Source organism: Oncorhynchus clarkii, chromosome 29 (genome assembly GCF_045791955.1).
Source record: "Oncorhynchus clarkii lewisi isolate Uvic-CL-2024 chromosome 29, UVic_Ocla_1.0, whole genome shotgun sequence".
Classification (NCBI taxonomy): Eukaryota; Metazoa; Chordata; class Actinopteri; order Salmoniformes; family Salmonidae; genus Oncorhynchus; species Oncorhynchus clarkii.
The window spans coordinates 26,299,390-26,322,906 of NC_092175.1; the positions used below are offsets into that span (position 1 = coordinate 26,299,390).

The following is a 23,517-nucleotide window of genomic DNA, read 5'->3' on the forward strand; positions in this document are numbered from 1 at the left end:
ACGGATAAATTATTTTATAGACTAGCATGTCATATCACTTAATCCGGCATAGCCAAAGACATGACAATACTCATAATAAACTTTGATAAAACATACAACTATTATGAACTATGCAATAATCTGAGTACGGCGCTCAGACACAAAAACAAGCCATGCAGATACCCACCATGTTGTGGGGTCAGTAAAAGTCAGAAATAGCGTTATAAATATTCACTTACCTTTGATGATCTTCACAGAATGCACTTCCAGGAATCCCAGTTCCACAATAAATGTTTATTTTGTTCGATAAAGTCCAAATACTTCCTTTTGTTAGCGCTTTTGGTAAACAAATCCAAACTCACAAGGCGTGTCAAGTCCAGGTGAAAGTTCAGACGAAAAGTTCAAAAAGTGATATTACAGTTCGTAGAAACATGTCAAACGATGTATAGAATCAATCTTTAGGATGTTTTTAACATGAATCTTCAATCATGTTCCAACCGGAGAATTCCTTTGTCTTTAGAATAGCAATGGAACGCAGGTCGCTCTCACGTGTGATCAGCTCATGGCACTCTGGCAGGCCTCTGGTTGAATCAGCTCTCCTTCGCCCCCATTTCACAGTAGAAGCCTCAAACAACGTTCTAAAGACTGTTGACATCTAGTGGAAGCATTAGGAAGTGCAATATGACCCCATAGACACTGTACATTCGATTGGCAATGAGTTGAAAAACTACAAACATCAGATTTCCCACTTCCTGTTGGATTTTTCTCAGGTTTTCGCCTACCATGTGAGTTCTGTTATACTCACATACATAATTCAAACAGTTTTAGAAACTTCAGAGTGTTTTCTATCCAATACTACTAATAATATGCATATATTAGTTTCTGGGCTTGAGTAGCAGGAAGTTTACTCTGGGCACGCTTTTCATCCGAACATGAAAATGCTGCCCCCTATCTTAACAAGAAATTTGTGGAGTGGTTGAAAAGTGATTTTTTTATGACTCCAACCTAAGTGTATGTAAACTTCCGACTTCCATTGTATTAGCTTAGTAGAACCCCACTGGCCGTTGGGGTTGGCTTGATGTGGGGTTTGGGTTGTCTCTGGTTGGGTTTTGACCATTTATTTGGCGTCTGTATCATTGTTAGGAAGAGGTTTGGTCCAAATCAGATGTTGGGTACTGTATTTATTTAATATTACATGAATTCTATAAATTAAAATGCCCAAGTTTTGTGCAATCAAGACTTAATTTTAGAGTTCAAATCATTTTCAACAACTTAAAGTTGCAGGAATGCTTTTATCTGTTTCTAACTAAATTAACAATTTCTTTAGTTAGAAACAGAGATGGTGGGTGTCATGGTTTGCTGAAATTACATGGAACAACTCTAATACCAGTCTAGGGTTAGGGTATACTTCTTGCAACAGGTATACTTACACTAACAGAGTGTAAACCAACCTTGGCCGTGGCATTTTACATTGTTGGTCCTTCAGGTGCACTTAGTGTTGTGACAAGCAGGGGGTCATGGCTCGTGTGTGTGTGTGTGTGTGTGTGTGTGTGTGTGTGTGTGTGTGTGTGTGTGTGTTGAGTGAATTATTACTCCAGTAATAATTAGAAGATTCCCTGCTCCTTCCATCCTTGAGATATCATTCATTAGCACGTAGCAAAACAAAATGACAGCTAGAGAAAAGATTAAATATGGCAAAAAAATGTTGTCTTTGATAGAACGTCACAAAAACCAGGCTTGATTCAAGGTAGGAGATCGAATGTGTGAGTTTGTGCGTACCTTCCTCTCTGAAAAATATGTTAGTGTTCAACTTTTTTCTAACTAAGATGGAATACATTATTAATTAGATTACAAAGTTAGTACATGTCATGCATGCTCATGCATATGGTATGTGTCCTCTCATTACATTACATTTTATGTCTCATTGCCATTAAATCCACTGGCCGTACAGTGTTACCTTGGTAATGATACTGTTCAATCTTAAGTTTATTCATACTGCAGCTCCACCTAGTGGTTGCAATATACCAAACTACAGTAACTTCATGAAGGGCAGAAAGAAACATTGGATACCATTGGACACTAAGTCCTATTCAAATCCTCCATCAACATCATCATCCTCATTACTATCATCATTACACATTCATCGTACATACACAAAATGTAAAAGTCCACAAAGCAAAGAACACCTAACAAAGGAGTTTTGTGACTCCCAGATAGGGTCTAGGACAGTCATACAGGTATGGAGCAGGGTATCTTGAAGCCAAGGCGGTCGTAGCATTGACCACGTTACAGGGGTTTTGGATAAAACAGTTCAGGCCCCCAGATGATGGATAGAGGGAGGGTGTGTAAGAGAGGTTGCCATGTACAGTGCATCGTGGGCCTGTGAGTCTGGGGGGGATTTCAGGGTTGAAAGACGAGACTGCTCAAATTTATGGTTAGGCAGTCCAGACTCTAGGGCAGTGGAGGTCCAGGATGAGGAGATGTTTAACCGTAGAAACCGTGGAAGAAGACACAGACACACAGGAGGATAATGCCATTGGCATTGACCACATTCCTCCACAGGGGTTTCTCTGATGTGTCTGTGAGTTTCCTCTGCAGCTCAGCCTGCTCCTCAGCACTCAACGCGGGAGCATTCGACTTTTCCAAACCACAGAAGTTCAACACTGCCTTCTTACAACAGCCTGGCTCCTCTGTGGGATCTGCAGAGACACACAAACACAGGGATGAGTAGGGATGTGTGCGTGTGTGTAGATGTGATAAAAACATTTCTATGTACAGTGCCTTTGGAGAGTCTTCAGACTCTTTGACATATTCCACATTTTGTTATGTTACAGACTTATTCTTAAATTGATTAAATTGTCTACGCACAATACCCCATAATGACAACGCAAAACAGGTTATTAGACATTTTTGCAAATTTATTACAAATATAAAACTTAAATCACATTTACATAAGTATTCAGACCATTTACTCAGTACTTTGTTGAAGAACCTTTGGCAGCAATTACAGCAAGTCTTCTTGGGTATGGAGCGACAAGCTTGGCACACCTGTATTTGGGAAGTTTCTCCCATTCTCCTTGCAGATCCTCTTAAGCAGTCAGGTTGGATGGAGAGCACCACTGCACAGCTATTTTCAGGTCTCTCTTGTGATGTTTGATCAGGTTCAAATCCGGGCTCTGGCTGGGCCACTCAGACTTGTCCTGAAGCCACTCCTGCATTGTCTTGGCTGTGTACTTAGGGTGAACCTTCACCCCAGTCTGAGGTCCTGAGTGCTCTGGAGCAGGTTTTCATCAATGATCGCTATGTACTTTGCTCTGTTCATCTTTGCCTCAATCTTGACTAGTCTCCCTGTCCCTGCCACTGAAAAACATCCCCACAGCATGATGCTGCCACGACCATGCTTCACTGTAGGGATGGTGCCAGGTTTCCCCCAGACATGATGCTTTGCATTCAGGCCAAAGAGTTCAATCTTGGTTTCATCAGACCAGAGAATCTTGTTTCTCATGGTCTGAGAGTCTTTAGATGCCTTTTGGCCAACTCCAAGTGGGCTGTCATGTGCCTTTTACTGAGGAGTGGCTTCCTTCTGGCCATTATACCATAAAGGCCTGATTGGTGGAGTGCTGCAGAGATGGTTGACCTTCTGGAAGGTTCTCCCATCTCCACATGGGAACTCTAGACCTCTGTCAGAGTGACCATCGGGTTCTTGGTCACCTCCCTGACCAAGGCCCTTTTCCCCCAATTGCTCAGATTGGCCGGGCGGCCAGCTCTAGGAAGAGTCTTGGTGGTTCTAAACTTCTTCCATTTAAGAATGACGGGGACATTCAATGCTGCAGAAATTTCTTCGTACCCTTCCCCAGATCTGTGCCTCATCACAATCCTGTCTCAGAGCTCTACAGACAATTCCTTTGACCTCATTTCTTGGTTTTTGCTCTGACATGCACTGTCAACTGTGGGATCTTATACAGGTGTGTGCCTTTCAAAATCATGTCCTATCAATTTAATTTACCACAGGTGGACTTCAATCGAAGTTGTAGAAACATCTCAAGAATGATCAATGGAAACAGGATGCACCTGAGCTCAATTTTTTGAGTCTCATAGCAAAGGGTCTGAATACTTATGCCAATAAGGTATTTCTGTTTTTTATTTTTAATACATTTGAAAACAATCTAAAAACCTTTTTTCGCTTTGTCATTATGGGGTATTGTGTGTAGATTTCTGAGGATTTTTTAAAATTCATTTTAAAATAAGGATGTAACGTAACAAAATGTGGAAAAAGTCAAGGGGTCTGAATTCTTTCCGAAGGCACTGCATGTCACGGAATAACAGATGAAGATGGGAGAGAGACCTCTCTTACCTTCAATATCCATATAGTCTGATTCTTGGTTTTCTGTCCAATCATCTATCTCCAGATCCAACCTCTCCTCTGTGTGGTTCCTCAGCTTCCAGCACAACCGGTACAACTGGAGTTGGAGGGAGGTAGAGGCATGGGACAAACAAATGGGGAGAAGTTCATTTAGAAATAGCAGAATGACTGAGTTTTTATACAATTAGCATTCACGGATGGAAGAATAACAAAATCAGTATGGTATTTGTAACTTACATGTTTGTCTTCAATGGGTTTGGTCATGAGGGAGATGGTGAGTATCACCAAGCACGAAATGCAAAACAGAATGATGGAGAAGTAGAGGTAGTGGACTCCACAGATGATCTCAGGACAGTTAGTAGGGGCCACACAGCTGCCCGTCCCATAGGCAAACTCAGCGATCATCCTGGATAGGCCAATGGCCAGGCCTATCATAAGCCCATAGAACACACCCTGAAGGGGGGGAAAGGAGAGTGAAGAGAAGTCTGTTACTCAACACTTTCTCATGGTTAACTTCCTATTACACAAAAAAACTTCATCAGGAACAAGACAGTAAATGGTGAACGTGGTAACCAGGGATCTTTGAGCCAAACTGGCAGAGTACAGATAAACTACACTACATTAGACCACAGGTTAAGTTAACCAGTTCAAACAACAAGTAGCTAAAGTAAACTAGTTTATATCACAGGGAGTTTGGTTTAGATGGAGACTCACCGGCTCGTTGACACGCTTACAGAAGATGGCGAGCATGAAGGTGGCTGCGATGGGCGGGGTCAGGTAGCTGGTGATGGACTGGATGTAGTCAAAGAGCTGGCCGCTCTGAGCAGACTGGACCACAGGGATCCACGCTATACTCACCCCGATCAGAACCAGGATAAATACCCTTTACAGACAACGATAATACAATCAATCTTACCCATCTATCTAAAATATGAACATACACAAACACTAGCATAGTGCCGTATGCATTAAAGCAATTTAACTCCAAAGAACTTGAGCACGCAGAGGTGTGTGTTACTGTACCTCCCAGCGATCATGTTTTCCTTCTCGGAGGCAGAGCTGCGTATCTTGGTGTAGATGTCCATGGTGAACAGGGTGCTGGCACTGTTGAAGATGGAGGTCAGGGAGCTCATCAGAGACGCCATCATCACCGACAGCATCAGGCCTCGCAGACCTGCAGGTGAGAGGGGGAGGACAAGAAGAGAGAGCAGGGAGGAGGTAATGAGAAGTTGAACAGGGTGGGAGGGAAGGTGGATAGGTGTGGAAAAGAGAAAAGATAAAGAATAAGAGACAAACAAATGTGATGGTAGGTTGTAGAAGACAACTATTGTCCTGGTATAAGGACTAGTACTGTATTTAGTACAATAGTACACTATTTGTAGCAGTAGTATTGGTGTTGGTAGTGGTGCCAGGACTGTCATTATTACTACAGACATAGGATATTATACATTTGTAGTGTATTTGCGGTTTAAAAAGGCTTCAGAAGTTTGTAATTTCGACTTTTGAAAAATGTATCAACCCATACAAAAATGTCAAATTATAACCTACATAATAATTCACATTTTCCTGTTGCTGCAGCATTTTTTTCCTGCTGTAGCAAACTGACTCAAATCAAGATTCTACATCTGTACATGCGTCTTCTGTTATCCACCATTTGGCATGAGGTCTACCACTAGTTTGGGATAGGCGATGTTGGTGCAGCCCACGCTGGCACCACAGTATGTCTGGCACTCATCTGGGTCCACACACGCCACCTCGTCTGGGTAGAGGATTCGGCTGATCATGCCAGGGAAGACCATGACGAACATAGGCAACAGCTTCAGGTAGCCACACAGGATGCAGCCAGCCTTGACATGAGACAGACTTTTGGCAGATAGACAGCGCTGGACAATCACCTAGAGGACAGGGGAGAAAAAAGGCCTCCAGTGACTAGAGGTGATGGATTGAATCTTCAAGGCTCAGTTTTCATGGTCAAAGCATACAGAACTCTGTAAGTATGGTGCCGCTGTATTGCTTGAATATGCCAAGAATCCATATCAAGAGAGGGAAAAAACGGGTTTACTTCCATACAAACACAGATCTACTGACAGGCACAAATGTGTATGCACTATGCAACTTCTTTATTGTACTTTTTACCCCTTTTTCTCCACAATTGGTAGTTAGTCTTGTCCCTTCGCTGCAACTCCCGTATGGACTCAGGAGAGACAAAGGTCAAGAGCCATGCGTCCTCCAAAACACGGCCATGCCAAGCCGCACTGCTCACTTAACCCAGAAGCCAGCTGCACCAATGTGTCAGAGGAAACATCATACAACTGCCGACCAAAGTCAGAGTGCATGCGCCCAGCCTGCCACTAAAGATGCTAGAGCCTAATGGACAAGGACATCCCGGCCGGCCAAACCCTCCCTAGACCAGACAACACTGGGCCAATTGTGCGCTGCCTCATGGGTCTCCCAGTCACGGCCGGCTGCGACACAGCCTGGGATTGAACTCTGGTCTGTAATAACGCTTCTACTACTGCAGTGAAGTGCCTTAGACCACTGCGCCACTCGAGAGGCCCACTATGCAGCTTTTCTAGTTGAAATATTCATCAAATTAAATGTTTTCCTTTCCAAACATGACCAAAATTGCTGAGCACAGTAGAATGCATGTGAGCCTCAGCCAAGTGGGGGAATCAGATAGGAATTAGACAAACATAAACTAAGATAAGATTTGAAAGATAGGTGGGATGGGCTGAGGAAAGCTGAGGGTTGGGATATGGAACTTGGGACAAGTGGGAGTGGAGTTGCTGTGCAGGGGATAGAATGAAGGTCAAAGATAAAAGTAAAAATAAACAAAACAAAAACATATGTTTGATTGACAAGGACGGTCTCTCGGATGGTTGATGGGCACCTCTCTGGAAACTGGAGGGATGTTGGTGGCCTGGCGGTTGGGAGCTTGGGCCGGTGGCCTTTAGGTCGCTGGTTTGGGTCCCCGTTTTGACTTGGGCAGGACGATGACCCTGGTTGCCTCTGTGGGTCGCTATGGATGGGAGTCTGTTAGATCAGTGGTTCCCCAACTTTTTATAGTCCCGTACCCCTTCAATAATTCAACCTCCAGCTGTGTACCCCCTCTATAAGAGCTCTTTGTCACTGACCCTGGCGCACTCTCAAATTCTGTTTTTTGCCATCATTGTAAGCCTGCCACACACACACTGTACAATACATTTATTAAACATAAGAATGAGTGTGAGTTTTTGTCACAACCCGGCTCGTGGGAAGTGACAAAGAGCTCTTATAGGACTAGAGCACAAATAATATAATAATAATCAATCATTTTAACCATCTTACGTATTAAAACCTTATTTGTAAATCAAAAATTGTGAATAACTCACCACAGGTAAATGAGAAGGGTGTGCTTAAAAGGATGCACATAACTGCAATGTTGGGTTGTATTGGAGAGAGTCTGTCTTAAATCATTTTCCCCACACAGTCTGTGCCTGTACTTAGTTTCCATGCTAGTGAGGGCCGAGAATCCACTCTTATATAGGTATGTGGTTGCAAAGGGCATCAGTGTCTTAACAGAGTGATTTGCCAAGGCAAGAAACTCTGAGCGCAGCCCTATCCAGAAATCTGGCAGTGGCTTCTGATTTAAATTCAATTTTCACAGAACCAATTCTTGCAATTTCGATGAGGCTCTCTTGTTCAGATATCAGAAAGTGGACTGGAGGCAGGACATTGAAAGGGATGACGAATCTAGTTGTTTGTGTTGTCCGTTTCGGGAAAGTAACTGAGTAATCTCTCAGGTTCTTCGCTATACCACATTTGACATTGTCCGTAAGCTTGAGTTCATTTGCACACAAAGAATCATACAATGATGGAAAGATCTGTGTGTTGTCCTTGTTAATGCAGACAGAGAAGAGCTCAGACTTCTTAATCATAGCCTCAATTTTGTCCCGCACATTGAATATAGTTGTGGAGAGTCCCTGTAATCCTAGGTGAGAAAAAACATCACTCAGATAGGCCAGTCGTGTGAGAAACTCGTCATCATGCAAGCTGTCAGACAAGTGAAAATTATGGTCGGTAAAGAAAACTTTAAGCTCGTCTCTCAATTCAAAAAAACATGTCAGTACTTTGCCCCTTGATAACCAACGCACTTCTGTATGTTGCAAAAGAGTTACATGGTCACTGCCCATGTCATTGCATAGTGCAGAAAATACCCGAGAGTTCAGGGGTCTTGCTTTTCACTGTAGTGTCCAAAACGTCTTTCAAGCTGACAGGCATCTCCTTGGCAGCAAGAGCCTCTCGGTGGATGCTGCAGTGTACCCAAGTGGCGTCGAGAGCAACTGCTTGCACGCGTGTTAACACTCCACTATGTCTCCGTCATGGCTTTTGCACCATCAGTACAGACACCAACACATATTGACCACCAAAGTCCATTTGATGTCACAAAGCTGTCCAGTACTTTTTCTACTGGTTTGCAGAAGAAGATGTCTTCCTTAATTGACCCCGCATAAACGTAATGAACATATACCAGGATCTGTGCCAGGCCCGCCACGTCTGTTGACTTATCCAGCTGAAACGCATAGAATTCACTGGCTTGTATGCGAAGCAGTAATTGTTAAATCTCTTGCCATGTCACTGATGCATTGTGAAACAGTGTTGTTTGATGAAAACATTGTCTGTATATTTTTGGGGGCCTTTTCCCCCAGCATTGTCCCAGCCATATCCGCGACAGCAGGAAGAACTAAGTCCTCCACAATAGTATGCCTGTCCTAGCCACTCGGTAGCTCACCATATAAAATGCTTCTAGACCCTTCTTATTAATGGTATCTGTTGCTTTTATACACGTCTTACTACTCGAAACACATCTTTATTCTTGCTCAAAAAACTCCTTTCAAATGGTCATGTTTCATTTCTAAATGTCTGCGCAAGAGTGAAGGTTTCCCGCGAGAGAGTAACGGTTAATGTGATTGGATATTAATTATTTGACTCGGCTACCTGTATTTGACATTTTGTTGTTATTTCGCTGAACACTAGATTGTTTAATTTTATTTTTGGCAGTGAAATGAGTCTACTTAGGCGAGAGAAAAAACCTCACCCAAATGTATAGCCCCATTGGAAAATATAAATGGACTGTTGTGAAGAAAGTGAAGAAAAAAAAGACGTGTGTGTATGTATATGTATATATATGTATATATATATATATATATATATATGTATATACATATACATACACACACGTCTTTTTTTTCACTTTTTCAAACAGTCATAACATTTATATTTTCCAATGTATATGTATGTATGTATGTATGTATGTATGTATGTATGTATGTACGCGCATGGGGTACGCGCAATGCTGTCGGGGGTACGCCAAATAATAATAACATACACACATATATATATATATATATATATATATATATATATGTGTATATATATATATATATATATATATATATATATATATATATATGTACATATATATATATATATATATATATATGTACATATATATACGTGTATATATATATATATATATATATATATATATATATATATATATATATATATATATATATACATATATATACATATATATACATGTATATATATATATATATATATATATATATATACATATATATACATATATATACATACATATATGTGTGTATGTTAATCACATTTTTATTTGGCGTACCCCCGACAGCATTGCGCGTACCCCAGTTTGGGAATACCTGTGTTAGATGACTGAATGTTATGTAAATGTTGAGCAGCTTTACTGCAGGTAGATTGTATGTTTTAATAAAATAAAAAATAAAAAAGAGAAGCTTTGAGTTCTGCTGATGTAATAGGCTGTTTCAACTCGTGTATTTACTGTGTGTGAGTGAGTGCTCATTTGTGAGTGGTTGAGTGAATCAACATCCTGTTCTTTGTTCATAGTCACCTGTGTGCCTGGCTTTTAATCTTATCTTAGTCTGTGGGAGCGCATTTGTGTCTAACTAAAAGTGTTCCTCTCCTCATAAGGTAGTCACTTAAGTTAAGACAAGCTTAGAGCTGTTTGGAAAGAGTGGCCATGATAATGATGCACAAATTAGTGTGTGGGGGTAGATAGTGTGTGTATACATAACGTGAGTGTGTGCTTGTCCTGTGAATGAAGGAGGGAGAGAGGGTGTTAGACTTATTAATTCCCTACAGAGCAGTAGGCTACCTGATCAGTGCACCAATACCAGGTGGCCTGGACAGTGAGACCAAGCACCAGGCCTGGCCAAGGCAGGTCCCCTGTCACCGCGTCCCTGAAGATGTGGAAGGAGTCAGGCCTAGGGGTGTAGCATCTCTTACTGATGTTGACCCCAGCCCGAGTAGGCATGGCCATCATGTAGCGCTCCTGGAAGTTCTCATAACCTCCCACCTGATTGAAGGCTGAGGAGACAAACAGGAGAGGGTTAGAAACTGGGATCACAGATGGACTAGCAGTAGCAATGAACTAAAAGTAGAAAGAGGAATGAGAGAGGCCAGATAATTAGCAGGGGGACGACAATGAGGAAGAGAGATGGCGTTATTGGAACTGGAAAAGAGGGACCGGGCAGCATGAGGGACATAGATGCATAAAGAGACATTACCATAACCCATGAGGATGAAAGATCCCACGACCATGATGATGGTCTGCAAAGTGTCTGTGTAGATCACTGCAGCCAGTCCACCTGCGGTACAGTACACTTAGTGAGATACAGCACAATACAATTCCAATCATTATTCATATAGGGTTGTACATGATTAAGCTGTGGAAAGCTCCTGTAGTACTCGTTTACACTATAAATGTGATATTTTATTTTTAACTGTAATGATTGCCCATGGTCAAAAGGGATCGTATTTTAATGGTCCAGTTGCTTGTTTGATGTTTATGTATCATAAAGAATCAATGGGTGGCAGGTAGCCTAGCAGTTAAGAGTGTTGGGCCAGTAACGAAAAGTTTGCTGGTTCAAATCTCTGAACTGAGGTGAAAAATCGGTCGATGGGCCCTTGGGTAAGGCACTTAACACTAACGCTCTTATCCAGAGCAATTTTCTAGATGACTAAAATGTAATAACTCCCCCTCAGTAGTGCTGTACATGAATACACAGTAGGATATTCATATGAGCACAATGATAACAGAGTAGATACATTTGCTAGGGCTGCCTTGCAAACTGAAAGTGAGGCCCTTAAAAATGAATAATAGTACACACATCATTTACTGTTGACTCTAGTGCGAAACGATTGCTTTGTCACGTGTGCATCACAGTACTTGATGTTGTGAGTCACTCTATTGGGTTTACTAAACCCAATCCTATAGAGCAGGGTTTCCCAAACTTCCCAGACCCCCTCTCAGTTCTCGTTTTGGTTTTTGCCCGAGCACTATACAGCTGATTCAAATAATCAAAGCTTGATGATGAGTTGGTTATTTATTTATTTATTTTACCCCCAATTTCGTGACATCCAATTGTGATCTTTTCTCATCGCTGCAACTTCCCAACGGGCTCGGGAGAGGCAAAGGTCGAGTCATGCATCCTCTGAAACATGCCCCGCCAAGCCGCACTTCTTAGCACCCACTCCAATGTGTTGGAGTAAACACCGTTCAACTGACAACCAAGTCAGCTTGCAGGCACCGGCCCACCACAAGGAGTCGCTAGAAGGCCACCCGGGTGGCGCAGTGGTCTAAGGCACTGCATCGCAGAGCCCAGGCTCTGTCGCAGCCGGCTGCGACCGGGAGGCCCATGGGGCGGCGCACAATTGGCCCAGATTTGTCCTGGTTGGGGAGCGTTTGGCCGGCAGGGATATCCTTGTCTCGTCGCGCACTAGCGACTCCTGTGTCAGGCCAGGCACAGTGCACGCTGACCAGGTCGCCAGGTGTACGGTGTTTCCTCCGACACATTGGTGTGGCTAGCTTCCGGGCTGGATGTGAATTGTGTCAAGAAGCAGTGCGGCTTGGTTGGGTTGTGTTTCAGAGGACGCATGGCTTTCGACCTTCGCCTCTTCCGAGTCCGTACTGGAGTTGCAGCGATGACACAAGACTGTAACTACTACCAATTGGATACCACGAAATTGGGGGAAAAAAGGGCTAAAATCATTTTTAAAAAGAGTCACTAGAGCGCGATGAGCCAAGAAAAGCCCCCCCCCCCCCCCCCCCCCCCCGGCCAAACCCTCCCCTAACCCGGACGACACTGGGCCAATTGTGCCCCGCCCTATAGGACTCCCGGTCACGGCTGATGGGATCAAACCTCAGGCTGTAGTGATGCCGCAAGATCGCGATGAAGTGCCTTAGACCGCTGCTCCACTCAGGTACCGGTGAGTTGGTTATTTGAATCAGCTGTGTCGTGCTAGGGCAAAAACCAAATCATACACCCATGGGAGGCCCCAGGACCGAGTTTGGGAAACCCTGCTATACAGAGACAGTCTGGGATGGCCTACCAGTGAACTCCAGGCATTAATGCATCATTACAGTGTAGAACAAAAAGTTATGTCAGGGAGTATGGCTAATTACCCATGATGCACAGGAGATAAACAGCCTTGGAGGAGGCCATATGTGTCATCAGACATGGCTTGTTATAAAGACTCAAATACAGCCATATAGGACGCCATGGTCAGTTAGCGTTACAGGTATGAGCTCCATATTGGTTTACAGGGACACAGTTGATCTAGGGCTCCTCTCAGTGAATTAGTTATATATTGCTGTTATATATGCAGTTATATAGTATATACAGTAAGTGACAAAGGAGGCTGGTGAGGGAGTACCACTCCAGCTACTATGAGCCCATCCTCCCCATTTAAAGTGCCACTAGCCACCACTAAGTGGAGCATATACATAAGTACTGTATACCTGTGACTGTGTATAGAGCAGTGATACTTAGTAGGAGAACCACAGCTAGGTAGATATTCAGCCCCAGAGCCTGGTTAATAAAGATGGCTCCAGAGAACATATCCGCCTGACAGAGAGAGAGAGAATGAAAAGAAAGAGGAGAGAGTTTTTATCAATGGGACAACGGAAGGGTTTATATGGACTAAATGGGGGTATTGTACATGCCTAGTCATTTTTTACGGACTGAACATCAGTGATATACAATGAACAGAGATATGAGGAACTTACTGAGATCTTAGTGAAGACATAGAGGAAGAGTGAGAGCACTGAGAGATAGATGCGGATGCGCTGCCCTCCGAACCTCTTCTTCAAGTACTCTGGCATGGTCACGACCTAAACACATCCAGTATACGTGATTACACGTTAGAATAGCACTTGAAATGGCTTGGTAAAATGGTAATTCACCTCTAATAACACAAAAGGTTGTCCTCACCCCAGCTTTGATGTAAATGGGCACAAAGAGCCATCCAAGAAGGATCACCACCACAAGGGCCTGAAAAACACATATTCTAAGGGCTCAGATGGGGAATTCATGAAATGACAGATTAACCTTTTTACTAGACGTGCTACTGCTTTTATCCACTGCTGTGCTCAAGTATCGATCGACACAATAACCTACAGGCGTATCGGACCCAGAATGTATAGATCATTTATTTATCACCTTTTATACAATTAAAGTGCAATAAAGATGGAGATGAGTGATAATATCAGATGTCAGACTTTATGATGATGTTTGCATAAGAGGTTATCATGGTATTTACTTTAGACGTTGCCACTCACATTCCATTCAAATCCACCAATGGCAATTCCAGCTGCAGCCGCAGTCCCTGCAATGCCGACAAAATGCCCACTGCCAATGTTGCTGGCAAAGAGAGATGCCCCAATCTGGAAAGGGGATAGAAGAAGGACAGAGGAATGTTCATGATCAATTTATACAGAAAGTAGTTATATTATTTCACAGTATTTGGATATGGAAGGTCATTGAGGAGCACTTCATTCATAAGAGAACATTTACAACAGCAAAGGGCATGCCATGTAGGATAACAGGGATAAGGGTTGCCAAGTCCATAGTCCATAGTTCCATAGAAGGAAATTAAGTTAGGCACTATGTGTCATGGTAAAATTATTGGGTGGTTGGGAACCGATCAGTCTAAAATGAAAGGTATGGTATTTGTGGACCTCCAATGCAACAAGATAAAACATAAAAACATGTTTTTTTCTGATTTAAATATGAGCTGGACATTTCCAATGCAGGCAAGTATTGGGATAGTTCAGGAGAACATGGTGTGTCTTTCCAAATATGGGCCAGGGTCACAAACAGTGGCCAGCAAAGTAGAGAGAGACGGATGCATTCGAATGTCATAATGTATTATTGAGATAATATGTAATAAACTGTCCTGAGAGAAGACTTTTACTCACAGGCCACCACACCATGCTTCTTCCTGCCAGGAAGAATCCCCCTACTGTGGCTCGGTTTGTGCTCACCATAGCCTGCAAAGGTTAGACGGGATCATTGAGTTGTTTTGAGATACTATATCCATGTGCCAGGGATCAATAACCTTGTGGTTACATGAATACAGTAGTTAGCACCTCTTTCAGTTATATATAACTGGAGAGGTACACCCCCCCCTCCTCTATTTATTTGGACAATGGAGCTAAAACACTTAATTTGGCTCTATACTACAGCATTTTGGATTTGAGATGAAATGTTTCATATGAGGGGACAGTACAGAATATAACTTTTTATTTGAGGGTATTTTCATACATATCTGTTCTACCGTTTAGAAATGAAAGCACAGTATGTATCGAGTCCCTCCATTTGAAGGTGTCGTGTATTTGGACAAATTAGTGTAGTAAAGTAGTCAAACGTTTAGTATTTGGTCCCATTTTCCTAGCACGCAATGACTGCATCACTTCTATTGTAAACAAATAATATAATATGTTTGTGACCACTTCTACATTGATGTGGATGCTACCATGATTACAGATAATCGTAAATAATGAGTGAGAACGTTAGAGGCACAAAGATAATGTACCCAAAGCATGCCAATGTCTCACCATTACCAATGCTAACCTCCAACAGTGGAGATTAGCATTCACACCCCTTGAAAGTATTCTCACCCCTTGACTTTTCCCTAAAATAATTGTTACAGCCTGAATTTAAAATGTATTAAATTTAGATGTTTATGAATTATGTTTTTAGAAATGTTTACTAATTAATAGAAATTAAATGCTGAAATATCTTCAGTCAATAAATATTCAACCACTTCATTATGGCAAGCCTAACTAAGTTCAGGAGTACAACATTTCTTAACAACTCACATAATAAGTTGCATGGACTCACTCTGTGTGCAATAATAGTGTTTAACATGATTTTGGAATGACTACTCTGTACACCACAGATACAATCTCTGTACCCCACACATACATTTATCTGTAATGTCCCTTAGTCGAGGAGTGAATTACAAACACAGATTCAACCACAGAGACCAGGGAGGTTTGTGGGCATTTTAATTAATCACATTGTCTGGAAGTGTTCCAAATACACTGCAAACATCCAAAATACATAATACACTACTGTTAAAGTTTTGGGTCACTTAGAAATGTCCTTCTTTTGAAAGAAAATCACATCAAATTGATCAGAAATACAGTGTAGACATTGTTAATGTTGTAAATGACTATTGTAGCTGGAACCTGAAGATTGTTTATGGAATATCTACATAGGCGTACAGAGGCCCATTATCAGCACCCCTATGTTCCAATGTCACATTGTGTTAGATAATCCAAGTAAAAAAATTTAAAAGGCTAATTGATCATTAGAAAACTATTTTGCAATTATGTTAGCATATCTGAACCAGAATTATGTTAGCACAGCTGAACCAGAATAAAAAGAGGAGTGGGAGGCCCCGGTGCACAACTGAGCAAGAGGACAAGTACATTAGAGTGTCTAGTTAAAGACGTCTCACAAGTCCCCAACAGGCAGTTTCTTTAAATAGTACCGCAAAACACCAGTCAACAGCGAAGAGGCGACTCCGGGATGCTGGCCTTCTAGAGTTGCAAAGAAAATGCCATATCTCAGACTGGCCAATAAAAAGAAAAGATTAAGATTGTCAAAAGAACACAGACACTGGACAGAGGAACTCTTCCTAGAAGGCAGGCATCCCGGAGTTGCTTCTTCACCTTTGATGTTGAGACGGGTGTTTTGCGGGTACTATTTAATGAAGTTGCCAGTTGAGAACTTGTGAGGCGTCTGTTTCTCAAACTAGACACTCTAATGTACTTGTCCTCTTGCTCAGTTGTGCACCGGGGCCTCCCACTCCTCTTTCTATTCTGGTTGGAAACGGTTTGCGCTGTTCTGTGAAGGGAGTAGTATACAGCATTGTACGAGATTTTCGGAAATTAATAGCCTTCATTTCTCAGAGCAAGAATAGACTGACAAGTTTCAAAAGACAGTTCTTTGTTTCTGGCCATTTTGAGACTGTAATCAAACACACAAATGCTGATGCTCCAGATACTCAACTAGTCTAAGGAAGGACATTTTTACTGCTTCTTTAATTAGCACAACAGTTTTCGGCTGTGCTAACATAATTGCAAAAGTATTTTTAAATGATCAATTAGCCTTTTAAAATGATCAACTTGGATTAACACAGGAGTGACGGTTGCTGATAAAGGGCCTCTGTACGCCTATGTAGATATTCCATTAACAATCTTCAGTTTCCAGCTACAATAGTCATTTACAACATTAACAATGTCTACACTGTATTTCTGATCAATTTGATGTTATTTTAATGACCCCAAACTTTTGAATGGTAGTGTATATAGTCCTACAGCTAAAAACAACAATGCCAATTCAAAACAAACTGCTATTGAAGTGAAAGAAAGTGTGTATTATCAATTTACCTGATTTTAATAACTGGTACTTTGGACAAGATCAAGACGTCAGTATTCTTGCAATGTTTTTTTGTATAAAAGAATCTTAAATTACAGCTCAAATTGAGCAAATTCTGAATTTCTGATCAATCGTGATTAATCCTAGCAAATGCTGCGTTTAACTCGATTAAATGTGTTAATCGTTTGACAGCCCTAGTAGTTAGTACTGTATGTATGTGTGCACATCTACTCTCCACACATAGCTGAAACAATATAACAATGATATATAATAATTCATATTTTACTTTTGTACATCTAAAAGACTTTGTCATATTATCATTCAGAAGGAAACACTATCCAGATGCCTCCACTGGTTTTTAATAAGGTTTCTTGGACTTTAACGTATTCAGAATAGAGAAAACAACCAATTTTTCTTCAGATTAGACGAAAACCATGCCATGCATCTCTTTATCATTGCTGAGGGGTTAACTATTCATAGACACAGATTTGTTTAAGAGTTTGCAGACTGGTCAATGGAAAGACTAAGAAACTCACCCATACTCCGACTGCCAAGACAACCAAAAAGTAGATTACAATGACGGAGATATCGGCCGGGTTGTTGAGTGCCACCGTGCCATTGTTAAACACATTCCTAACTAAGGGGAACCCAGAATAATCCTTTGTCATTTTGTCTGCTTCGAGCTGCAGAGGTGACCAGAGGACAGGTGTGTTGATGAAGATTCTGTCCTTTACTGTTGCTTCTGTACCACTGACCCCAAAGGTAGGTATAAGTGTTTGTGTGTGTGCGTGCGTGCGTGTGTGTGTGTTGCTGGTTAATATTGTGTTAGAGGCCATGAAAAGGTGTGTCAGCTTGCCTGCCAATGCGTGTGTGCATTGCAGTAAATTAATAAATGTTTGAATTGTTCACAAACGTGTCAGAAATCAAAGAATGTGTTTAATGGCAAACAAAGGGTAACTAATGATCAACTGAACAGGAAATACTTGGAGGAAAGAAACAATTTGGGAAGCATATCACTCCACTATCAGAATTACACTAACCCTAGTCGTAATGGAAAGGGCTGTTTGATCAAACTCTTGGTAGATAAGTAAACTATGACAGTGCTGTGGCACCGGCTGAATTGAGGACTCCTGGGAGAAAGAGCATATGGTGGGTTTCTGATAGAAAAACAATTATGAAGGATTTATTTGTTTTAGTAGGATATGTTTAATATGAAACTATAGTAGTAGTAATAATAATATAGTGAACCAAAATAAAAACGCCACATGTAAAGTGTTGATCCCAATGTTTCATGGGCTGAAATAAAAGATCCCAGAAATGTTCCATAAGCACAAAGAGACTATTTTGATGAAATTTTGTGCACAAATTTGTTGACATCCATGTTAGTGAGTATTTCTCCTTTGCCAAGACAATCCATCCACCTGACAGGTGTGGCATATCAATACATGGATTAAACAGTATCATTACACAAGTGCACCTTGTGCTGGGGACAATAAAAGGCCACTCTAAAATGTGCAGTTTTGTCACACAACACAATGCCACAGATTTCTCAAGTTTTGAGGGAGAGTACAATTGGCATGCTGACTGCAGGAATGTCCACCAGAACAATTGCCAGATATTTGAATGGCAGTACGTCCAAGTGGCCTCACAACCGCAGACCACGTGTAACCACGTCAGCCCAGGACATCCACATCGGCTTTTTTTTATCTGCGGGATGGTCTGAGACCAGCCTCTTGGACAGCTGATGAAACTGAGGAGTATTTCTGTGTGTAATAAAGCCCTTTCGTAGGGAAAAACTAATTCTGCTTGGCCTAGCTCTCCAGTTGGTGGGCCTATCATGTGAAATCCATAGATTAGGGCCTACTTTATTCATTTAAATTGACTGATTTTCCTTACAAACTCAGCAAAAAAATGTACGTCCCTTTTTCAGGACCCTGTCTTTCAAAGATAATTCGTAAAAATCCCAAAATCCACAGATCTCCATCCCATGCTTGTTCAATTAACCATAAACAATTAATGAACATGCACTAGTGGAACGGTCGTTAAGACACTAACAGCTTACAGACGGTAGGCAGTTAAGGTCAGAGTTATGAAAACGTAGGACACTAAAGAGGCCTTTCTACTGACTCTGAAAACCCACAAAAGAAAGATGCCCAGGGTCCCTGCTCATCTATGTGAATGTGCCTTAGGCATGCCGCAAGGAGGCATGAGGCCTGCAGATGTGGGCCTGGGCAATAAATTGCAATGTCTGTACTGTGAGACCTAAGACAGTGCTACAGGGAGACAGGACGGACAGCTGATCGTCCTCGAGGTGGCAGACCACGTGTAACAACACCTGCACAGGATCAAATCAAATCAAAGTATATTGTCACCTGCACCGAATACAACCGGTGTAGACCTTACAGTGAAATGAACAATGGGTAAGTAAAGAAATAAAACAACTGTGAAAGACAGGCTATATACAGTAGCGAGGCTATAAAAGTAGCTAGGCTACATACAGACACTGGTTAGTCAGGCTGATTGAGGTAGTATGTACATGTAGATATGGTTAAAGTGACTATGCATATATGATGAACAGAGAGTAGCAGTAGCGTAAAAGAGGGGTTGGCGGGTGGTGGGTGGGACAAAATGCAGATAGCCCAGTTAGCCAAAGTGCGGGAGCACTGGTTGGTCAGCCCAATTGAGGTAGTATGTGCATGAATGTATAGTTAAAGTGACTATGCATATATGATAAACAGAGAGTAGCAGCAGTGTAAAAAGAGGGGTTGGGGGTGGCACACAATGCAAATAGTCCGGGTAGCCATTTGATTACCTGTTCAGGAGTCTTATGGCTTGAGGGTAAAAACTGTTGAGAAGCCTTTTTGTCCTAGACTTGGCACTCCGGTACCACTTGCCATGCGGTAGTAGAGAGAACAGTCTATGACTGGGGTGGCTGGGGTCTTTGACAATTTTTAGGGCTTTCCTCTGACACCGCCTGGTGGAGAGGTCCTGGATGGCAGGCAGCTTAGCCCCAGTGATGTACTGGGCCGTACGCAATACACTCTGTTGTGCCTTGCGGTCAGAGGCCGAGGAATTGCCGTACCAGTCAGGATGCTCTCTATGTTGCAGCTGTAGAACCTTTTGAGGATCTCAGGACCCATGCCAAATCTTTTTAGTTTCCTGAGGGGGAATAGGCTTAGTCGTACCCTCTTCACGACTGTCTTGGTGTGTTTGGACCATTCAAGTTTGTTGTTGATGTGGACACCAACGCACTTGAAGCTCTCAACTTGCTCCACCACAGCCCTGTCGATGAGAATGGGGGCGTGCTCGGTCCTCCTTTTCCTGTAGTCCACAATCATCTCCTTAGTCTTGGTTATGTTGAGGGATAGGTTGTTATTCTGGCACCACCCGGCCAGGTCTCTGACTTCCTCCCTGTAGGCTGTCTCGTCATTGTCGGTGATCAGGCCTACCACTGTTGTGTCGTCTGCAAACTTAATGATGGTGTTGGAGTCGTGCCTGGCCATGCAGTCGTGGGTGAACAGGGAGTACAGGAGGGGACTGAGCACGCACCCCTGTGGAGCTCCAGTGTTGAGGATCAGCATGGCAGATGTGTTGCTACCTACCCTCACCACCTGGGGGCAGCCCATCAGGAAGTCCACGATCCAGTTGCAGAGGGAGGTGTTTAGTCCCAGGATCCTTAGCTTAGTGATGAGCTTTGAGGGTACTATGGTGTTGAACGCTGAGCTGTAGTCAATGAAAAGCATTCTCACATAAGTGTTCCTTTTGTCCAGGTGGGAAAGGGCAGTGTGGAGTGCAATAGAGATTTCAACATCTGTGGATCTGTTGGGGCGGTATGCAAATTGAAGTGGGTCTAGGGTTTCTGGGATAATGGTATTGATGTGAGCCATTACCAACCTTTCAAAGCACTTCATGGCTATGGATGTGAGTGCTACGGGTCTGTAGTCATTTAGGCAGGTTGTCTTTGTGTTCTTGGTTACAGGGACTATGGTGGTCTGCTTGAAACATGTTGGTATTACAGACTCAATCATGGACATGTTGAAAATGTCAGTGAAGACACCTGCCAGTTGGTCAACACATGCCCAGAGCATAAGTCCTGGTAATCCGTCTGGCCCCGCAACCTTGTGTATGTTGCCCTGTTAAAAGTTCTGACGTCGGCTATGGAGAGCGTGATCACACAGTCGTCTGAAACAGCTGATGCTCTCATGCATGCCTCAGTGTTGCTTGCCTCGAAGCGAGCATAGAAGTGATTTAGGCAGCTTGCAGCTGTGCTTCCCTTTGTAGACTGTAATAGTTTGCAAGCCCTGCCACATAAGACGAGCATCAGAGCCGGTGTAGTATGATTCAATCTTAGCTCTGTATTGATGCTTTGCCTGTTTGATGGTTCTTCGCAGGGCTTAGCTGGATTTCTTGTAAGCTTCCGGGTAATTGTCTTGCACCTTGAAAGCGGCAGCTCTACCCTTTAGCTCAGTGCAAATGTTGCCTGTAATCCATGGCTTCTGGTTGGGGTATATACGTACAGTCACTGTGGGGACGACGTCCTCGATGCACTTATTGATAAAGCCAGTGACTGATGTGGTGTACTCCTCAATGCCATTGGAAGAATCCCGGAACATGTTCCAGTCTGTGATAGCAAAACAGTCCTGTAGTTTAGCATCTGCTTCATCTGACCACTTTTTTATAGACCGAGTCACTGGTGCTTCCTGCTTTAATTTTTGCTTGTTAGCAGGAATCAGGAGGATAGAGTTGTGGTCGGATTTACCAAATGGACGGCGAGGGAGAGCTTTGTACGCATCTCTGTGTGTGGAGCACAGGTGATCTAGAATTGTTTTCCCTCTGGTTGCACATTTAACATGTTGATGGAAATTTGGTAGAACTGATTTAAGTTTCCCTGCATTAAAGTCTCCGGCCAATAGGAGCGCCACCTCTGGGTGAGTGGTTTCCTGTTTTCTTATTTCCTTATACAGCTAACTGAGTGCGGTCTTAGTGCCAGCATCTGTCTGTGGTGGTAAATAAACAGCCACGAAAATATATCCATGTCGTCATTCAGCAAAGATTCCGTGAAACATAGGGTATTACAGTTTTTGATGTCCCATTGGTAGGATATTCGTGACCGTACCTCGTCTAGTTTATTGTCCAATGATTACACGTTGGCGCCTTTCCGGGTCCTGACCAGGCATCCGGCTCTTTGTCCTCTGTACCTGCGTCACTTCCTCTTGCAAATAAAGGGGATGTTGGCCCTGTCAGGTGTTTGGAGAATGTCCTGTGCGTCTTGCTTGTTGAAGAAAAAATCTTTCCTCCGGCGCCATTTTGACCAGGAACACACAATCCCTCCATCAGTGCTCAGACTTTCCGCAATAAGCTGAGAGAGGCTGGACTGAGGGCTTGTAGGCCTGTTGTAAGGCAGGTCCTCACCAGACATCACCGGTAACAACGTCGCCTATGGGCACAAACCCACCGTCGCTGGACCAGACAGGACTGGCAAAAGGTGCTCTTCACTGACGAGTCGCGGTTTTGTCTCACCAGGGGTGATGGTCTGATTCGCATTTATCGTTGAAGGAATGAGCGTTACACTGAGGCCTGTACTCTGGAGAGGGATCGATTTGGAGGTGGAGGGTCCGTCATGGTCTGGGCCGGTGTGTCACAGCATCATCTAACTGAGCTTGTTGTCATTGCAGGCAATCTCAACGCTGTGCGTTACAGGGAATAAATCCTCCTCCCTCATGTGCTACCCTTCCTGTAGGCTCATCCTGACATGACCCTCCAGCATGACAATGCCACCAGCCATACTGCTCATTCTGTGAGTGATTTCCTGCAAGACAGGAATGTCAGTGTTCTGCCATGGCCAGCGAAGAGCCCGGATCTCAATCCCATTGAGCACGTCTGGGACTTGTTGGATTGGAGGGTGAGGGCTAGGGCCATTCCCTCCCAGAAATGTCTGGGAACTTGCAGGTGTCTTGGTGGAAGAGTGGGGTAACATCTCACAGAAAGAACTGGCTAATCTGGTGCAGTCCATGAGGAGATGCACTGCAGTACTTAACACAGCTGGTGGCCACACCAGATACTGACTTACTTTTGATTTTGACCCCCCCTTTGTTCAGGGACACATTATTCCATTTCTGTTAGTCACATGTCTGTGGAACTTGTTCAGTTTATGTCTCAGTTGTTGAATCTTATGTTCATACAAATATTTACACGTTAAGTTTGCTGAAAATAAACGCAGTTGACAGTTTCTTTTTTTGCTGAGTTTATGAATTGTAACTCAGTAAAATCTTTGAAATTGTTGCATGTTTCGTTGATATTTTTGTTCAGTATAATAACAATAGCATTAGATGTATGTTAATGGACATCGCTATAGTATAGTATGTTTGACTGAAAGCCTAGTCCATGACCTCTGTCGATATGATGGTTTAT

General features: G+C 42.8%; 1 protein-coding gene across 1 annotated transcript; it reads right to left on the bottom strand.

Moving 5' to 3' along the window:
• Positions 1 to 1,610: 1,610 nt before the first annotated feature.
• Positions 1,611 to 17,880, bottom strand: LOC139387920 (sodium/glucose cotransporter 1-like). Its single transcript, XM_071134300.1, has 14 exons — positions 17,643 to 17,880; positions 14,637 to 14,708; positions 13,998 to 14,102; positions 13,651 to 13,710; positions 13,446 to 13,550; positions 13,179 to 13,284; positions 10,945 to 11,025; positions 10,533 to 10,744; positions 5,994 to 6,237; positions 5,366 to 5,516; positions 5,057 to 5,225; positions 4,580 to 4,795; positions 4,334 to 4,439; positions 1,611 to 2,678 (listed from the first exon to the last, which is right to left on the bottom strand). The coding sequence occupies exons 1-14, from the start codon at positions 17,772 to 17,774 to the stop codon at positions 2,464 to 2,466; spliced, it is 1,974 nt and encodes a 657-aa protein (XP_070990401.1). The 5' UTR covers positions 17,775 to 17,880; the 3' UTR covers positions 1,611 to 2,463.
• Positions 17,881 to 23,517: the final 5,637 nt, after the last annotated feature.